At 44.5% G+C, this 15,297-nt stretch overlaps 1 protein-coding gene across 1 annotated transcript; it reads right to left on the bottom strand.

Moving 5' to 3' along the window:
* Positions 1-409: 409 nt before the first annotated feature.
* LOC114118019 (upstream-binding protein 1-like) lies at positions 410-12,800 on the bottom strand. Its single transcript, XM_042231133.2, is given in 2 exon segments — positions 410-11,767; positions 11,769-12,800. Coding segments are annotated over 2 exon segments (1,503 nt in total). The 5' UTR covers positions 12,501-12,800; the 3' UTR covers positions 410-10,996.
* Positions 12,801-15,297: the final 2,497 nt, after the last annotated feature.

Raw genomic sequence — 15,297 nt, 5'->3', positions numbered from 1 at the left:
TCACAGACAGTTTTGCAGTTCTCATTCTTATCTGTATAATTTACAGAAGCAAGATTTGCATTAGATTTTTGCCAGGGTCCAGCCCCGGTGGATCCAGGGTAATTCGAAGGGGAGACGGAGTACGCACCCTAGGAAAAAACTTAATTTAATTACAGATATAGAGAGATTAGAAATGGATAGTGTAGTAGGAAAATTAGTGAAGAAAAAGAGGCTGAATAACTTGGTTCACATGGAATACCAATCACCACCTACGTAGGCCACAGGCGTCTTTCCATTCTCCCGAAGGAGAGGAGGCACTGAGACCTCCTCTTAGAAGCCCAGGCAGAATTAGCAGGCTTGGTGAGTACCCACATTCCAGATGGGAATTCAGCCAGAAGGGGAAAGAAAGGATGACACGGGGTAATCAGTCTTTCCAGAAACTGATCCAATTTCTTTATTTTTCAGGTTTGTTTATATACCTTTTTGTTATACATAGGGATGAATACAGAGTCACGTGGGGGTCAGCAGACCTGACCCTTGTCACAATCAGGTGTTTCATATAAAATTATACAAAGGTCTTATGGGTTTTACATCATCTTCTGGCCATGAGGCCTCTGATATTTTATGGCCCTTTCTGATACCGGTCAGTTAACCAGAAAACTTATTTTTCCAGGGGTGATTTTTTCCTTAAATCAGGCGCCAACCTCCAAATAAAGTTGCATTCCTATAGGGTGAGGGTGTAGTGGATTACAATCAAGAAAGGAATGTACTTAACCTAAGGTTAACATGATTAATCTTAAAGGTTAATACTTATTTTTCCTATATGCTAGTTATATTCATTATAAGGGCAAGGAATATGGAGATATAGCAGCAAACATTAGCCCAACAAATAAAAACCCTTCACCAATATTCCCCTTAAGATCTATTTAGTCTTAAGACAGTGATAAAGGTACATTTTTGCATAGCGAGGACACAGTGATTTATAACAAAGTACAGTGATCTATAACAAGAGAGAATTCATTAACTCAAAAAGTCTAGTATTGCTAACATCAAAAACTACTATATTTCCTTTTCTACATTCCAAATACATTGATTAATATATTCCCAGGTGCCTAAGGATATGGAGGCCTGGCGTCAATCATTGACTCATCAATGAGAAAAGCCCTATGCTAATTAAGACTTTCAAAACACTCCAAACTTTCTGTGCTGTTTATGGTTGAGAGGTTGTCACACAAGCTAGTCTGTCAGCAGAGAGGTTTGACCTGAGACACCCTTGTCACACCCAGGGCAGGGAATTAGCAGTAATTATTGGCACAACAAATTAAAAAAAAACCTTCACCAATATAATTCCTAATCAACCCACTAATACTATACTAAATATTTTCTAACTTCTCAAGAGTCTGTATTTAGAAAGTTTTAAAGCATCTTGTGCCTCTCACAGTTGGGAGGCTGTAAACAATCACATGTGGCTGGACGAACCTGATCAGGCAGGCTAGAGAACCTTCAGAGGAGTTTGTAAGTTGAAACACTTTTCTCACGCCCAGGAATTTTTATTAACTGGAGCTGCAAGTTAACTCCTTCTCCGAGAGAAATGGTGACGGGGGAGAGCACTCCATAAAGTCAGAGGTGTAGGTGAGAGCATAGAACAGACTCTGGTTTGGGGGGTAGATGTTTGGGAACAGGGGGTTTCCTGAGGCTTGATCACGCCTTTGCGTATGCCAAGCCTCCTTCCTCATGACCTTTGCCACGGGCAGAGTTCCTCACGCTGGCTCCTGGCAGATTTTAAAAACAAAAATCAATGTATAACAACTTAATAATTCTTACCCAACTGACTCAGCACTCTTCTGGATCTAGTCCCCACCATCACCTGCACACTAGCTGTTTCCACTCCATTTGGTTGAACTGTTTCCCTACTTCTTTCTCTGTCTCTCTTTCTCTGCTCTCCTGCTGTGCCTGTCCTCCTCCCTACTTCTTCCCTGCTTCCCATCCCGCCTCTCTCTGCCATCTATCACCTTCAAGTTGCTTTCTCTCAATCTCCTTGGTGATCCTCAATCTCCCTGTATTTCTGCCTTTCTTCTTCCACCTCTGCCCTCCCTTCCTCCCAACTCTCTGGCACTCCCAAGTGGTTATGCTTCCTTTCAGCTGTCTTTTCTCAGCTCCTCCAATCTCTAGAAGTCCCCTTTCTCTCTCAGCAGGATATTGTGGCTCTGGTCCCAACTCTTGTATCCTCTTTGTGGGCTGTCTGTGTAAACTGCCTCTCCACTGTCGCTCTCTTTGGGACCCCTGATTTACAGACGCTCTCCCTTGAAGGCTATAGAGGAGGGCTGCAGAGGATGAGATGGTTGGATACCATCCTGAACTCAATGGACATGGATTTGAGAAAACTCTGGGAAATACAGGGCTCGCAGAGTTGGAAAGAACCACCACATCTCCCTATGTTGCTCACCCTTAATGCTCCGGAGACCCTGCTTTTCTCTGAATTTCTCTCCTTTCTCCACCTGCTCCCTTCAAGGCTCATTCTGTTTCATGAAGCTGTCTCTTTCAAGTTCTTCACAATCCTCTTCACTACCATCGCTTATCCCACATGCCTTTCTCATTTCTCTAGGAGTTGCTATCTCTGCTTCTTCTGATCCTGCCTTCCGCCCACTATTTACAGGGTAGGAGACTGAATAAGAAAGGCCCTCCTGCATGAGCCAAATTCTAGCGGGTGGTATTTGGGTCTGAAGAACCATGGGCGTCACATGGCTGGTTCAGATCACCTCCCACTACCAGGGATCAGGGGAAAGGTCACTCTGAAGGGCAGAAGGACCGGCCTGAGGAGACATGAGAACAGAGGGGCTGGGAGGGAGAGGGGTCTCAGAGCAGGGAGAGCTCTCCAGAATCCCAGGACCAGGGAGAGAACCCGGCCTCTCCGGGAGTGGGGCGGCAGGTGAGGCCTCCAGGGACCAAGGTAAGGCTGAAGAACATGGAGCGAATAAACCACCTTGTCTAATAGAATTGTATGTAATCATAAGGGATTTGATTTACATCATACCTGAATGGTCTAGCGGTCTTCCCTACTTTCTTCAATTAGAGTCTGAATTTGGCAATAAGGAGTTCATGATCTGAGCCACAGTCAGCTCCTGGTCTTGTTTTTGTTGACTGTATAGAGCTTCTCCATCTTTGGCTGCAAAGAATATAATCAAACTGATTTCAGTGTTGGCCATCTGATGATGTCCATGTGTAGAGTCTTCTCTTCTGTTGTTGGAAGAGGGTGTTTGCTATGACCAGTGCATTGTCTTGGCAAAACTCTATTAGCCTTTGTCCTGCTTCATTCCGTATTCCAAGGCCAAATTTGCCTGTTACCCCAGGTGTTTCTTGACTTCCTACTTTTGCATTTCAGTTCCCTATAATGAAAAGGACATCTTTTGGGGGTGTTAGTTCTAAAAGGTCTTGTAGATCTTCCTAGAACCGTTCAATTTCAGCTTCTTCAGTGTTACTGGTTGGGGCATAGACTTGGATTACTGTGATATTGAATGGTTTGCCTTGGAAACGAACAGAAATCATTCTGTGGTTTTTGAGACTGCATCCAAGTACTGCATTTCGGACTCTTTTGTTGACCATGATGGCTACTCCATTTCTTCTAAGGGATTCCTGCCCATACTAGTAAATATAATGGTCATCTGAGTTAAATTCACCCATTCCAGTCCATTTTAGTTTGCTGATTCCTAGAATGTCGACATTCACTCTTGCCATCTCCTGTTTGACCACTTCCAATTTGCCTTGATTCTGGACCTAACATTTCAGGTTCCTATGCATATTGCTCTTTACAGCATCGGACCTTGCTTCTGTCACCAGTCACATCCACAACTGGGTATTGTTTTTGCTTTGGCTCCATCCCTTCATTCTTTCTGGAGTTCTTTCTCCACTGATCTCCAGTAGCATATTGGGCACCTACCAACCTGGGGAGTTCCTCTTTCAGTAGCCTATCATTTTGTGTTTTCATACGGTTCTTGGGGTTCTCAAGGCAAGAATACTGAAGTGGTTTGCCATTCCCTTCTCCAGGGGACCACATTCTGTCAGACCTCTCCACCATGATCCACCCATCCTGGGTGGCCCCACAGGGCATGGCTTAATTTCGTTGAGTTTAGACAAGGCTGTGGTCCATGTGATTAGATTTACTAGTTTTCTGTGAGTATGGTTTCAGTGTGTCTGCCCGCTGATGCCCTCTCACAACACCTACCGTTTTACTTGAGTTTCTCTTACCTTGGACGTGGGGTATCTCTTCACAGCTGCTCCAGCAAAGCGCAGCCACTGCTCCTCACCTTGGACGAGGGGTATCTCCTCTCTGCCTCCCCTCCTGACCATGACTGTAGACTAGCTACCTTCGGCCCTCCTGCATCCATGCAACCACCACTCCTTGGACGTCAGGTTGCAGCTGGTGGAGGACACTGTAATTCAATACTACAGTCACTGCTAAAGGGGACTGCAGCCAGGGGACTGCTCCTTGGAGAAAAAGTTACGGTAGAACTAGATGGTTTATTAAAACGCAAACGAATCACGTTGCCAACAAAGCTCCCTATAGACAAACTATGGTTTTTCCAGTAGTCAGCTACGGATGTGATTAAAAATTGGATTTCAGAGTTGGTCCATAAAGAAGTCTGAGCAGAGAAAAACTGACGCTTTTGGATTGTGGTGCTGGAGATCAGTCTTGAGAGTCCCTTGGAGAGCAAGGAGATCAAACCAGTCAATCCAAAAGGAGACCAACCATGGATATTCATTGGAAGGACTGATGCTGAAGCTGAGGCTCCAATACTTTGGCCACATCATGCAAATATTGGACGTATTGGAAAAGACCTCGAGGCTGGGAAAGATTGAAGGCAGGAGGAAAATGGAATGATAGAAGATGACACGGTTAGCTGGCATCTCCAACTCAACGGACATCAGTTTGATCAAACTCCAGGAGATGGTGAAAGACAGGGAAGCCTGGCGTGCTGTGGTCCACGAGGTTGCAATGAGTGAGTCATGACTGAGCGACTAAACAGCAACAACACATCACTGATAGGGCATAGACTGGTAATTTGTGGAGTGTGAGTCTGGGTTTTTCCCAGGCAGACAGGGGGCTGAGCAGGGGTCTTAAATCAGTGATAATGAGGAAGGGTGGCTTTTGGCAGTAAGCCATTTCCTGGAAGTGAAGTGGGAGAATTTTTTAATCTTTGCTCTTTTCCATAATTACAGGATCCAAAGTAAGCTTCAACTCTGTCATCAGGAGCTATAATACCAAGAAAAGTCAAAGAAGATAAATATACATGTAATAGTTAAAAAATGGAAACTTAGGAATATTAACCCAACAATAAAAAAAAAAAGAACAACAAAGGCCTGAGAACCTCAGGCCTTTGTATGTACCTTAGAACGTCAGTGAGGGGCCCTGCGTGTTCCTTTGGGCTGTGTTGTGTCTGGTCCTGTCACATCTTAGAGACATCAGTATGTGTTGAAAGACATTCCTCTGAATCAACAAGTCAGGGGTCTGGGTTGAACCAGAACCCAGAGTTTATACAGACGCTAAAATCTTGGCTCTCTGCACAAATGCCAAACTGAAATACTTGAAATACAAACACAGAGTTATGGAGGAGTAAGAGTGGCTTTCCATATGTGTGAGGATAAAAGGGAACACTTTGGGCCCCCTCCTTGGTGAGTAGGGAGAGGTTATATCGTCCGCTAGGGATATATGCTAAGCATCAAGGCAGTAACAGTCTTGTATTCTTGTTTCCTCTGCAAAGTTGTAAAAGGATGGGGTTGGTGACAAGATGAAGTTTTGTGCAGCGTCTTAGGTGGTCTGGTCTCCTAATCAGTGCAGTGGTAAAGAATCCACCTGCAAGTACAGGAGACTTGGGTTCGATTCCTGAGTCAGGAAGATCCCCTAGAGGAAGAAATGGCAACCCATTTTGTGTCCATTGGGTCAAAAGAGTTGGAACGATTGAACCAGTGTGAGCATCCTTCTTTGATCAGCAACTGTTCTGCCCTTTGGAACTCACGGAAGGTCATGGAGGCTGCAGTCCTGTCTATAAGAAATGGGAACCAAAAAGGCCTCTGTGCCTGGGAGCGCCACAGGGCCCTGTTCTGCAGCCTCAACACTAGGAAAAATATTTTCCATTTTGCCATTTCTCCGGTGATCACGGAAAAGAAAGTCTTTGCACAGCATCCTGGATATTATGTGTATGATTAGACACTAATGAGCATCTACATCATACTGATATAACTAAATTATCCCCTCATCTCCTCTTTTACCAGCTGTGCTCTGGTGAAGAAACAGCTGCTGAGAATAAGCCTTTCTCCATTAATAAAGTGAAAAAACAGTCAGCTCTTCTCTGTGCCCTGAGAAAGCAAGCTGCATGTTAATTGTCCACGTTCCAGATGCAGACATACACATGGATGTGGAAAGATGTGGTATTACCTTAAAACGGTTTGGCCCAGACACCTGGGGGTCAGTCTTCACCAAATTCCAAGAGTAGATGTACTGAGGATTTAACACATATGAAGTAGTAAACACAAACTGAACTGAATTATCCAAGAAATACTCAACATTATTGGGGAAACAAAATTAATCACCAAAGTGAATGGGTCTGGAAATGATCATACTGAGAAAGTAACACGCAGGAAGGTCAGGGGTCCCCAAACGGAGGATATAGGCTGCAAGTGTCAATGTTTTTTATCTTTCTCTAAGTGGCAGGAGGAGGAAACAAACTGCAAGTGTCACGTATTTCCTCCTTTTCTATTCAAAATTTTAATCTTGAAAAGGAGGTTTCTCTTAAAATACTGTGTTGCTATGATGACACCTGGTTCCACCTGAACTTTTCTCAAACCTTGAGCTAACCAATGCGTTTTTCTTATGGAAATGTTTTTATTAAGCTATGTTAATGAACTATGTATTTACCCTAGACTCTTCAAGTTGGTTTGCTAAAGAGACTCAGAACCGATAATGGGTCAACAAATCAGTATGTTTTACTCATACAGTTGTTCTCCTAATCTATGCTAATGAAACTATTTATTTGCTTGGAAACCTGCCTTTCTAAAAGATTCAAGTCAATCGTTTTATGGCCCAGGACAACTCACCTTGTGCCAATGTTATCTCAAAATGCATGTTGTGGGTGAGGGGCCTGGTGCCAATCTCTGAGTTTTGAGACATTTCCTTTCTCCAATTAGCAGCCTGCTAGTAGCTATATAACATTTCGCGAAAGACTAGGAGGGGGGCACTCTTTCTGTCCCCTTCTGATGTCTATGTCAGAAACTTTGTGTCTTTTATACTTTAATAAAACTTTATTACACAAAAGCTCTGAGTGCTCAAACCTCATCATTGGCCCTGGATTGAATTCCTCTCCTCCGGATGCCAAGAATCCCGGAGTCTTTCATGGCTCAGCAACAACCTTTCAATATTAAGTGAATAAATCAGAAAAGGGGATGACAGAGGATGAGATGGCTGGATGGCATCACTGACTCGATGGACATGAGTTTGAGTAGACTTTGGCAGTTGGTGATGGACAGGGAGGCCTGGCGTGCTGTGATTCATGGGGTCACAAAGAGTCGGACACAACTGAGCAACTGAACTGAACTGAAGTCAGAGAAACACAAAGATTAGACAGCACTTATATTTGGAATCTGAAAAAAGATACCAATGAACTCATTTACAAAACAGAAACATCCGATTGAATAGCATAGGGAGCTCTGCTCAATGTTATGTGGCAGCCTGGATGGGACAGGGGTTTGGGGAGAATGGATACATGCATATGTGTGGCTGAGTCCCTCGACTGTCATTTATCCCGATCCCTTAAAAGATCTGAATCCTCTTGGGACCCGGTAGTACCCTACACCCAAACACACTTCACCCCCTAGTATAAATCCACCTCACTCCACCTCATCTTTGTGCTTTTATTAAAATTTGAAAGAAGTGGAGTAGGTTCACAATGTTGTGTTAGTATCAGGCACAGAGCAAATTGAATCAGTTATATTTTAAACATTATTATTATTTATTGCCACATAAATTACATTTCTACATTTTTCTTCCTGTATGAACTGCCTGATGGCAATTTAGGCATCACTGTGCACTAAAATGTTTGTTCCAATGGTTATATTTGTAAGGTTTCTCTCCAGTATGAATTCTCCAATGAACTACAAGCCTTGCATTTACACTAAAGGCCTTGCCACATAGATCACATTTATATGGTTTCTCTTCAGGATGCCTTCTCCAATGAATTACAAGTATTGACTTTTGAGTATAGCCACGGCCACATACTTCACATGTATATGTTTCGCTCCAGTATGAAGGGTCTGATGAACTGTACACCTTGCTTTTCGACTAAAGGCCTTTCCACACACATCACATGTATATGGTTTCTCTCCGGTATGTACTCTCTGATGAACTACAAGCCTTGAATTTACACTAAAGGCCTTGCCACATACATCACATTTATATGGTTTCTCTCCAGTATGCATTCTCCAATGAATCACAAGTACTGACTTTCAAGTATAGCCATGGCCACATACTTCACAGGTATATGGTTTCTCTCCAGTATGAACTCTCCGATGAACTACAAGCCTTACATTTATACTAAAGGCCTTGCCACACACATCACATTTATATGGTTTCTCTCCAGTGTGAACTCTCCAATGAACTACAAGCCTTTCATTTACACTAAAGGCCTTGCCACAAATATCACATACATTTAAATGGCTTCTCTCTGGTATGAATTCTCCCATGAATTATAAGTTTTGACTTTTGAGTATAGCCACGGCCACATACTTCACATGTATATGGTTTCTCTCCAGTATGAACTCTCCGATGAACTACAAGCCTTACATTTATACTAAAGGCCTTGCCACACACATCACATTTATATGGTTTCTCTCCAGTATGAACTCTCCAATGAACTACAAGCCTTTCATTTACACTAAAGGCCTTGCCACATACATCACATTTATATGGTTTCTCTCCGGTATGAACTCTCCAATGAATTCTAAGGTGTGACTTTTGAGTAAAGCCACGGCCACATACTTCACATGTATACAGTTTCTCTCCAGTAGGAAGGGTCTGATGAACTGTGTGCCTCGCTTTTCGACTAAAGCCCTTTCCACACAGATCACATTTACATGGTTTCTCTCCAGTATGAACTCGCCGATGATGTTGAAGCTGTGTATGCTGTTTATTTTTTTTTTATTTTTTCGCAAAAACAATCGGAAAACATTTATTATACTGAAATGTGTACATCCTACTATTAAAAAAAACAAAGTAGCAAATTTGCTGGTGCCATAATTTAACCTGTTTCACTGGAACAGACTAATGTTCAATGCTGCTTGGTGTAATTTCAAGTTTGACAAGCTTTTTTTTTTTAACCCCACTTGTAAAAACCTGATGAATTCAAAATAGCACACAGCATTAAATGACATTTATTGTTCCATAAATCTTGAGACTCCAAAAGGAATGCTAAATAGACAAGCAAAACTCTAAAACAATGAAGAGAAAGCTCACTTCTTTCCCAAGTGATTGGTACAGAAAACATGTGGTCGTAGGAAAGCAAAGGGGAAATGACGGAAAGGAAAGCTCTCCAGCTTGGGGGCTATACAAGTGAGGGATATTTTCAGGCCAAAGATGGAATATTTAAAGACAGTACTTTCTTTTTTTAATATCAAATAACCCCCTTTATGAATAAAACAAAATACAAAGCTTTTATCCACTGGAGCAGTTTTGTCTTTGGGGAGAGATTTCAAACTCAAGCATCAAATAAAACACTCAAAACCAAGATACTAGGTAAATAGACAGAGGTGGTATAATTAAAATGCAATCGAGGTGTTTTGTTTTTTCTATTTGTGTCTAGTACACCACAGGCCTCAAATGCTTGCTGATGAATTTTGGGAAGGCTTTGGGTGAAGGGAAGAGAGAGATAGTAGAAAAAAATTGCAAAAACAGTGATTCCCTTTGAAAAGTATACTGGCCGACAAGAATTTGGTTTTGTGAAAGAGGCACTCTTTTTATAGAAAAAAGAAGCTATTATGTGGTGTATAAAAGTCCCTAAATAATCACCAGAATGTTATCCATGATTGTACTAAAGCTCAAGAAGTAAGAATTTTGATGGTGCAAGATAGTGTTTGTGATGTCTAGTGTTCCGAGAATAATTTCAACTCCTGATAATGACCCCTTAACACCAAGTTACGAACCATCACATTGTTTTGTCCTGCTTAGGTGTATTTCCAATGTCCGGGACAGGACTTTAAAAATGTTTAACAGGAAAGGGGTGGGGGGAGGCGGTTGCTAAGTGGTTGGAGATAGAGAGGAAAAGGAGAAAGAAAACCACATGAGTTTAAAAGGCATTGGGATTCAAAAATGAAAACCAGAAACAAATGCTAAAAATGGAAGCAGAAGCAAAAAGGTTTTCAATAAATCTGTGACAAAGCAAAAACACAAAAGTCTTTGTACCTATTAGGATTTACACTGATCCTCTCACCAAGGTACTCTTGATAATGCAGTTTGCTTCAAGCCCGTCTTCCTGGCTTGGATCCTCCCGATCCGGCATAATCCCGGCAGACGCACACCCTTAGACATGATTTTTCCCGAGAAGCGCCGCGCCTCTCCCCTGACCACTGGTCGGCCCGTGTCCGCGGCGGCCCATCCCCGCCCAGGTCAGCATAAGGTCCAGGCCACAGACACCACAGTGGCCCAGAAATGTCAATGCCCACAGTACATCTACATTCATCTCCAAACCGCATACAGTGTAGAAAGACAGCGGAGGCTGCTCCGGACCTGTGTGCGCGGCGCCTCGGGCAGAGGGGCAGGCGGCCTACCTGCGCGGCCTGCGTGCTCTCTCCCGGCGGGGACGCGGGCCAGGTGCGCCTCTCGTCCAGCTCATTAGGAAGGTCATCCTATGTTTTCAATATGAAACATTTCATACGGTAAAATCCAATCCCAAGACTTCTTGGATTCAGTCTTCACACACTTTTAAGCGTGACTTTTATTTGGTGCTGAATAGAGTTCAGACTACGGAAGACGTCACTTCAAAATGATGTGGACGCCACCACCATTTTCAGCTTTTACTGTGGAGAATAAAAAACAACTCTCATCTTGAAAGTTCTGATCCATCTGATCACTAACAAGAATGTGAATACCAGTGGGACCCTGTCTGTAAACCTGGTTAATTTGGTGGAAAGGAATATTAAACACGAGCGCAAGTTTTCGAGCAACTTCTGAGGCAACCATTTCTTCCAAGTAGATTGCATGATAAACGAACGGTGCGGCGCTGCTGCTGTCGCCCCCGCCCGCCGCCGGCTGCTGCCCCTGCGGCGCGGGCTGCTCGCGGCAGACGTAGAGGGTCAGGCGGGGCCGCACCGACCTTGACTTCAGGGCGTTATAGAGCCAGATCCCGTCGGCGGCACCGCAGATTTGTACTAGGTCCTCCTTGGTCAGTTTTAACAAGTCGGCACCTAAAAAGTTGGAGAACAGTCTTGTGTAGGAAGAGAATCTGTTTTTGAGCAGCCACTGCTGTGTTTCCTGGATCGTGGCTGAAGGCTGAAGTTGTTCACTAGAGGCCTGTGGAATTCCATCTCCCTGATGATTTGGGGAAGATGAATTGCTGTCCGGGATGCTGCAGGCGCTCGGCGGCGGGGACGTGAAGGTGGGAGCTGCGGATGGGCTGTTGTTCACGTAGGCTGTGGGGGTATCAGGCCACGGAGAGCACTCTGTGAGGACCGTGGTGTCATAGGACAGCTGGTACTTCTCCTTCTCGTGCGCGGCTCTCTTCTCCATCTTCTCTCGGTCCGTTTTTTTGTTTCCTATCTGCACCTTTTGGCTTAAAAACTTTGATTTGGCAGCTAGCTGAGTGTAGGTGATCTGTGTATTCTCCATTTTCATTCTGCTTGAAGGTGTCAACCTGGATCCTAAAAGGCACTCCCTTCTCACCTCCGTGCTTCCGGGGAGTGAACTCGGTGCTGATGCAGTGTACCTGAATGAAAGCAGATGTGCGTTTTGCAGGATCCCACAGAAATTCAACTGCATTTAACTGGCTTGGATTTGTCCATGTGTCAATTATTCCTACGGACATTGGAATATCTAAGTCGAGGAGTCTGTCTCCGGGGCGATTCCACTTCCAACCTTCAAGTTGCTGATGCTCTGTATATTGGAGTCGTCCGTCATGGAATACAACTCTTACGATGCTCTTTACCAGTTTTCCGGTGATCTCAGGCACATCTCCCATTTTCCGATTATCCAGCATTCGAATTTCGTAAGACTGACCTTGGTTCAGGTACGTGAGCGTCTCGTCGTGCAGCTTCACGGCGGGCGATGTCGCGGCACACATCACATACTGGAAGGATGGGTGTTTGGTCTCGTCATCCAGCGGAAGGCTAGAATCTTCCTGCTTGAAAATGGGCAATGCCAAGACATCGCTCATGCTGTAGGCGCCGGCGCCCAGCTCCTGCCCGATGCCCGAGAGGCTGGCGTCGAAGTCGTGCACCAGCCCGGACTCTATCACCTCGTCCATCTTGAGCACCCAGGCCATCTTCCGGCCTCGCCGCCGCGCGGCGCGGTCTCCGCGAGCGGGGCGCAGGGGCTGGAGCTCCGCGGGCGCGTCCTGAGGAAGGGCGCGGGTGAAGCCTCCGGCGGAGCGGCGAGTGGTCACCAGCGGCGGCCCGGGCGGCGGCCGGGATGAGAACACCCGGGGCCGCGCGGGCAGGGCACGGCCAGCCAGGCGAGCAGCTGCAGCGGGAGCGGCCGGGCCACCGGCAGCGCCTCCCTCCCGTGGGCGCCGGCCCCGCGCCTCATGCCGCCGCCGCCGCCCACCCCCTGCGCCGCTAGCGCTAGCGCTGCCGCCCCCCGCCCCGCCCCGAGGCCCTCGGTCGCATCCTTCCCGCGAACGCGCGGGAGCGCAGCCCGCCCGTCACCCTAGCACCGGCCTCGACACCCGGCCCTCGGCCCGCCCGCCCCGGCTGGAGCGGCCCGCCGCCCCGGCCCACCCCGCCGACGCCGCACCACCGGCCCGAAGGCTGGTTTCTACAAGGCCTGTGTATGCTGTTTAAAGCAGTGGCCACATATATCACATTTATATGGTTTTTCTCCAGTATGATTTCTTTGACAAACTATAAGGGTTGATTTATCATTAAAAGCCTTACAACATGTTACATTTATATGCTTTTCTTCCTGTATGGATTCTTTGATGTCTAGTGAGTTCTGCTGCTGCTGCTGCTGCTGCTGCTAAGTTGCTTCAGTCATGTCCGAATCTGTGCGACCCCATGAACAGCAGCCCACCAGGCTCAGCCGTCCCTGGGATTCTCCAAGCAAGAACACTGGAGTGGGTGGCCATTTCCTTCTCCAATGCATGAAAGTGAAAACTGAAAGTGAAGTCACTGAGTCGTTTCCAATTCTCAGTGACCCCTTGGACTGCAGCCTACCAGGCTCCTCTGTCCATGGGATTTTCCAGGCAAGAGTACTGGAGTGGGGTGCCATTGCATTCTCTGAGTGAGTTCTGAGTCCTGAAGAAAAGTTATATTACAATCATTATAACTGTAAGTATTTTTCTTGTGTGCTTCCTGGTCTGGTACCAGTTCTGAGGGATGTATAACAGCACTCTCTTGTTTATGAGAATTGCCTTTACAGACACTACCAGTTCTCTGAGGTGGTAAACCTGAGGCGCTACTGTTGATATTCACCACAACCTGACTACATTCAGAAACTGTCCCTTGAGATTCAAGTATCTGCAACTGATCCTGAAAGCTTGATCCATGCCTTTCAACAGGCTTATTTCCTGCATCACTTCTACTATCATGATCTCTTCTATTGGTGAGATTTTTGTTATGGGATATAGAGGTTTCTCTGTCATTTCTTTCATCATCTGTCCACAGAGACTCAAAATCATGCATATTTTTCTGTATCTTTCTGAGGAAATAATCTTCGATTTCATGGCTTTCTGCTCTTCCAAACACCACTCTTTGAAAAATTTCTTCTTTACCACTGTCTCCTTTGCCTGTAACTTCTTGATCATACGTATTTGAGACACATCTATGAAATATAAAAACCATATGCATTCTATCAACTACAATGCATAAATAGTTTCATGCTGAATACATGGTAAGCCATATCCATGCCAAACAGAATTACGCATCTTCCCAATGATTACCTTAAAAATGTTTGAAACACTGAACAAATAGAACTCTTTAAAAGTCAAAGAGTAATCACATGTAATCCAAATTAATTTTAGGGTAGCCTAGCTTCAAAGATACAGTCAGAACATATTAATTTTTTCCAAACTCATGTCAGTTCTTAAAGAAAAGGGTATTTTTGCACCATGACTTCTAAACTCATTCTACTTGGTAGTAAACACACTTTAGGCATACTTATACATAAGTAAATGGTAAGAACAGATAGGGCTACATAGGTGACTTGGTAGTAAAGAATTAGCCTGCCACTGCAGGAGACATAGGATACGGAGCTTCAGTCCCTAGGTGGGGGAGATCCCCTGGAGGAGGAAATGGCAGCCACCAAACTATTTTTGCCTGCAAAAAAATTCGATAGATAAGGAGCTTAGCAGGCTACTGTCCATGAGATCACAAAAAGTCAGACAGAATGATCAACTGAACAAGCATTCATTAACAGGCAATACACTGCAATGGTAAATAATCCCAAAGAAGCACTTTAACGAATAATGGAAAACATAAATAGCAGGTGATAACTGTTCAGGAAATTCCCTAAAATAATGGGGAAAAAAAGAAAACTTTTCTAAATACCTCTTATAAATCTATCAGTAGATAGACATATAGGCATTTTATGACATTGACAAGTTGTTCATGTCAGTTACATTGTGTAATACATAAAGACCATCATATTTAAATAACAAAATATTAATAAATCAAACATTCTCAACTTGAAGAACAGTCATTCGGTACAGCAATTCCCTATTTATACAGTAACTTTAACTTACTCAGTTCATTGGTTCCAAGATACATGTCAAGGAATAAGCTTTGGGGCTTCCCTTCTAGCTCAGAGGTAAACAATCCACCAGGTAATTAATGCACAAGAGTTCCATTCCTCATCCGGGAAGTTCCCTCATACCTTGGGAGCAACTAAGCTTGTAGGCCACAACTCCATGGTCCAGAGTTTGGGAGTCACAACTACTGTGCACAGGCATAGAACCAACACACTGTAACAAGAGAAGGCATTAGAATGAGAAGTCTGTGCACTGCAAGTAGAGAGTAGCGCTTGCCTGCCACAAGCGGCAAAAAGCCCCTGAAGCAACAAAGACCCAGTGCAACCAAAAAGAAAAAAACATTTTAAAAATGTAATGTATTGGTATGAAGAAAACC

This window comes from Ovis aries, chromosome 14 (genome assembly GCF_016772045.2).
Source record: "Ovis aries strain OAR_USU_Benz2616 breed Rambouillet chromosome 14, ARS-UI_Ramb_v3.0, whole genome shotgun sequence".
NCBI lineage: Eukaryota > Metazoa > Chordata > Mammalia > Artiodactyla > Bovidae > Ovis > Ovis aries.
The sequence above is the reverse complement of the archived record's forward strand: the minus strand, read 5'-3'. Positions and strand labels throughout refer to the sequence as shown.